This window comes from Sander lucioperca, chromosome 5, assembly GCF_008315115.2.
Source record: "Sander lucioperca isolate FBNREF2018 chromosome 5, SLUC_FBN_1.2, whole genome shotgun sequence".
In the NCBI taxonomy this organism is placed as follows: Eukaryota; Metazoa; Chordata; class Actinopteri; order Perciformes; family Percidae; genus Sander; species Sander lucioperca.
Genome location: NC_050177.1, coordinates 26,916,228 through 26,921,227, shown reverse-complemented (window position 1 = coordinate 26,921,227; position 5,000 = coordinate 26,916,228). Strand labels below are relative to the sequence as shown.

General features: G+C 49.2%; 1 protein-coding gene across 6 annotated transcripts in view; it reads right to left on the bottom strand.

The window, feature by feature from the left end:
- The window catches only part of wdr62 (WD repeat domain 62), a 46,643-nt gene that overhangs the window by 26,583 nt on the left and 15,060 nt on the right, over window positions 1-5,000 (bottom strand). For all 6 annotated transcript variants that reach the window (XM_036001599.1, XM_036001603.1, XM_036001604.1 and 3 more), the window contains exons 11-16: window positions 4,366-4,541; window positions 3,658-3,749; window positions 2,450-2,575; window positions 1,366-1,436; window positions 866-987; window positions 344-419 (exon numbers count right to left, since the gene is read on the bottom strand). In XM_036001599.1, the coding sequence (XP_035857492.1) occupies window positions 344-419; window positions 866-987; window positions 1,366-1,436; window positions 2,450-2,575; window positions 3,658-3,749; window positions 4,366-4,541 (663 nt within the window). The remainder of the gene's footprint in view (window positions 1-343; window positions 420-865; window positions 988-1,365; window positions 1,437-2,449; window positions 2,576-3,657; window positions 3,750-4,365; window positions 4,542-5,000) is intronic.

The window sequence follows — 5,000 nt, the reverse complement described above, 5'->3', positions numbered from 1 at the left end:
GGGAACAATTTGGTTTTGGAGAATTCTACAAGCAGCACTACCACAGGCCGAGCTATCAGCCCGTTCCACACAGGCACATCGTCAACGGGCACCGCACTAGTCATACTATATTACGCTACTTGTGTAAACCTAAGAAAAATTTCAAAAAGCGAACATCAACCTTTTAGCTTTAGGGCCAAATTATCTCTTTACACGTTGCTCTGGGACATTTGGGCCTCACTTTACAGAAAGCTGAGTTTGTTCTGAACATTTTGGTATGAAACACACGGGGAGCAGTTGTATGAAAATCCCCTAACAGGAGAATTTAAAATATAAATGTGAAGATGCCCTTAGACCTCTTTACCTTCAGCAGAGCGCCTTCATCGCTGGACGAGCCTTTCAAACTCTTCTTCAGCTTCCCAGTCTCCACGTCATAAACTCTGAAAACAAAGACACGCTGCCGTCAGCGTTACGGTTCCTACACCCATCTTTACACATCTGGCTGTGTTTCCTTTTATATTCCTGACAGAGGCCGAAATTAACTTGTTGACTCACCGGCCAAGTTGGCGGGTAGATGAGAAAATATCCACCTGCCAAGCAAAAAGTTTTACCGACCGCAAATGTTAAGTTGCGGGTTTTTCTTACGTAATGTACATCAAAAAAGTGCTGCTGCTTTATCCTCCGTTTTCATCGTCCTTTCTTTTGGAAGACTGGCTGGCTGGCTCGCCAAGAATCGGCACTTCCTGGATAATAATTAGCCTAAGGTGTGTGTGTGTCTCTATTTTGCTACAAACATTTACCCGCCACGTGTGCGATAGCCTTCTGAGATTTACCCACCAGACGGTAAATTGACCCCCATGTGGCGCTCAGGGAGTCTGCTACTGACCTGACGTTACGGTCCTGGCAGGCGATGGCGACGTGCGTCCTGGAGGCGTCCAGGTCCATGTCGTACAGCGTGGTCTTCTCCACCACGTGGTGACTCCTGGAGAACAGCAGACCCTCTGCCGTCTGGACCAACACACACACACACACACACACACACACACACACAGACAGAGACACACACACACACACACACACACACAGACAGAGACACACACACACAGAGACACACACACACACACACAGACAGAGACACACACACAGAGAGACACACACACAGAGAGACACACACACACACACAGACAGAGACACACACACACAGAGACACACACACACACACACAGAGAGACACACACACACACACACACACACCCACAGAGACACACACAGACACACACAGGAAAAAAAACATTAAGAAACTGAAGAAAACGTCAGAACAGTGAGAAAGACGTGGACAAACAGCATGAACCGTGGTGAGACGGTCCTTTGGTCAGATCTCTTCACCTGCTCCGCTGTCTGGAAGTAGATGCTTTTGTCGGCTCCACAGCTCACGAGTTGGACCTCAGGACTCTGGCCTGGAACACAGACAGACAGCTGTTACTGTTACTACGTGGTACTGACAGACAGCTGTTACTGTTACTACGTGGTACTGACAGACAGCTGTTACTGTTACTATGTGGTACTGACAGACAGCTGTTACTGTTACTACGTGGTACTGACAGACAGATGTCACTGTTACTACGTGGTACTGACAGACAGCTGTTACTGTTACTACGTGGTACTGACAGACAGATGTTACTGTTACTACGTGGTACTGACAGACAGATGTTACTGTTACTACGTGGTACTGACAGACAGATGTTACTGTTACTACGTGGTACTGACAGACAGATGTCACTGTTACTACGTGGTACTGACAGACAGATGTTACTGTTACTACGTGGTACTGACAGACAGATGTCACTGTTACTACGTGGTACTGACAGACAGATGTTACTGTTACTACGTGGTACTGACAGACAGATGTCACTGTTACTACGTGGTACTGACAGACAGATGTTACTGTTACTACGTGGTACTGACAGACAGATGTCACTGTTACTACGTGGTACTGACAGACAGCCGTTACTGTTACTACGTGGTACTGACAGACAGATGTCACTGTTACTATAGAGCGGCTGACCGTTCTCCTGAGATCAGTAGAGCAGACGGCTCTGCAGAACCGTGTATAATTACGACTTTATGACATTTCATAAACAGCTGATGGAGCGGCGCTGCGTGTCCACGTGCAATGCTGATGTCGCGCGATGTTGTCATGCGACGCCCGAGTGCATAACATCGGCATATATCAGACTGAACTGCCGGTCGTCGGTCACGTGAAAATCAGCCAATTCTGGTCACCGACTGGTCAATCGGTGCATCTCTACTGTGTATATATATATATGTGTGTCTCTGTGTGTGAGAGTGTGTGTGTGTGTCTCTGTGTATGTGTGTGCGTGTGCGTGTGTGTGTGTGTGTGTGTGCGTGTGTGTCTGTGTGTGTGTGTGTGTGTGTGTGTGTGTGTGTGTGTGTGTGTGTGTGTGTGTACCAGTGAACTTGACTGCAGTGATGGAGGCTGAGTGGTCACTGAGAGTTTGTTCCAGACTGTAGTTCTTCTCCAGGTTGAAGACGTGAATCAGTCGATCTCTGCTGGCCGACGCCAACAGCTTCACACCTGAGACAACAACAACAACAACAACAGCTTCACACCTGAGACGACAACAACAACAACAACAACAACAGCTTCACACCTGAGACGACAACAACAACAACAACAACAACAACAACAACCTAGTATTCTCTCTCTCAGCACCAGGGCCGGGTACCAAATTCATTTTCAATTCATTTTTATGCACCGACCGAACTGCCTCGAGAGTATTGAGTATCAAAAAATGCCTCGTCATAGACCTTCCTCCCAGCAGACATGTTGACATGTCAGAGCAGGAACAGCTCAGGTGTACTGAGACCATTGATGATGGCTGCATTCCTCTTAAGGCGCTGACACACCGGGCTGATAATCGGCCGTCGGACCGTCTGGCGAGGTCGGTGACTCAAGTCTGTTCGGTGTGTTCCGTGCCGTCGTCCGTCCGAGGGCCGTCGGCCTTCATTCTGGCCGATTTCAGATGTATAATCAGCGGGGCGGGCACTGCCGGCAGTCAGACTCAATGACCCATCTGATTGGTGGAGAGCTAACCAGGAAACGTTGAGCGTGACTAGAGCCTCTCAAAATCTGATGAAGATCTTTTAAACTGACCTTTGTTGATCTGAAATGAAGACAGATTCAGCAACTGCACGGCCTATTTCTCTCTTCAAATGTTTTCAGAAACACGTTTCGGTGAACTATTTTAGTCCAATATGAGATCGGATTCTGAACGAGCCGCCATGACAGTCCAATCAGCTGCTGGTTTTCATTTTTTGGGGACAGTACAGATTAGTGCCGCCTGCTGCTATGGAGACGTATTACGTCTGGTCTCTTCGGTGTTCTGAGGAACTTTCTGGACCAACTCGGGGAGACTGACCAGTCACACCGGCTTTACTGCCGACGGTCGGCCGTCTGGTCGGTGTGTCAGGGCTTTAGGAGAGGTCCTGGTGTTGTTCATGCTGACTCTCTGAAATATCTTACTGGGACACTAGATGGAACTGAGCCAACGCTAAGGTTATCAATGTCAGCTGGGCTTCTCAAGTCACCATGTCTGCTGTGAGAAAGGTGCGTTGTGATGGCGTGGGGTTAGTGAGCGGGACGTTAGCGTCACCTACCGGTGGACGTCGGGGAAAACTCCAGACACAAAACCTCAGAGTCATGAGCCTCGATCTTCACCAACTCATCTAGGAACGCCAGACCAAAGATACTACACACACACACACACACACACACACACACACACACACAGACAGAGACACACACACACACACACACACACACACACAGACAGAGACACACACACACACACACACACACACACACACACACACACAGAGACACACACACACACACACACACACAAGAGACACACACACACACACACACAAGAGACACACACACACACACACACACAGACAGACAAGAGACACACACACACACACACACACACACACACAGAGACACACATACACACACACACAGACACACACACACAAACAGACACACACACACACACACACACACACACACACACACAGAGACACACACACACACACACACACACACACACAGAGACACACACACACACACACACACAGAGACACACACACACACACACACACACACACACACACACACCAGTTATTTCTCCACAGTCACAATTTTGTGGACACATTTTCAAAACTTTTCAGGACCTGTAATGATATTTGTGTGTGTGTGTGTGTGTGTGTGTGCGTGTGTATGTATGTGTGTGTCTCCGTGTGTGTGTGTGTGTCTCCGTGTGTGTGTGTGTGTGTGTGTGTGTGTGTGTGTGTGTGTCTCACCGCAGGTTTCCGCAGCGGTCTCCAGCTGCCAGGTGTTGTCCATCAGGACTGATTCCCAGCACTCTGATCCCAGCCTTCCCATCAGCCCCGGCGGCGGCCTCCCCCCACTCCCCCCTCTCCCCCTCCGCCTGCAGGTGCTGCGTGTCCTCCCCCACGTACAGGATCCTCAGCAGGTCCTGGTAGTAACACACACACACACACCATTCAAACAGTCATTGTTCTACAGGAGATGAGCCAGGCCTGCGCACAATCAATCGCCGCCCAATGCATGCTGGGTAGATCAGTGTCCGCCTTGAACTCGACTCGCTCGGACGTCACGCACGCACGGGCAGCGATAACCTCCTGACCCAGGGGCATGATGGGAAACGCCTGGCTCTCAGCTGATTGGTTCAGAATGGCTTCACCACGGTGACGTGTGGAGAGATTGAGAGTGATATTTGCATACTGTATTTAACAGAACAGTCTGTGGGATAGTAACATAGCAACAGATGGCCTGCGGAGCATTTTAACTAGGCATGGGTATCCCAGGGTGCCTCACTGATGATTTCACCATACAGCACCTCTGTGATAATCCACGTACACTGAACCACATTATAAACGCAGCACTGTTGTTTTCATCCCCATTTTTCATGAGC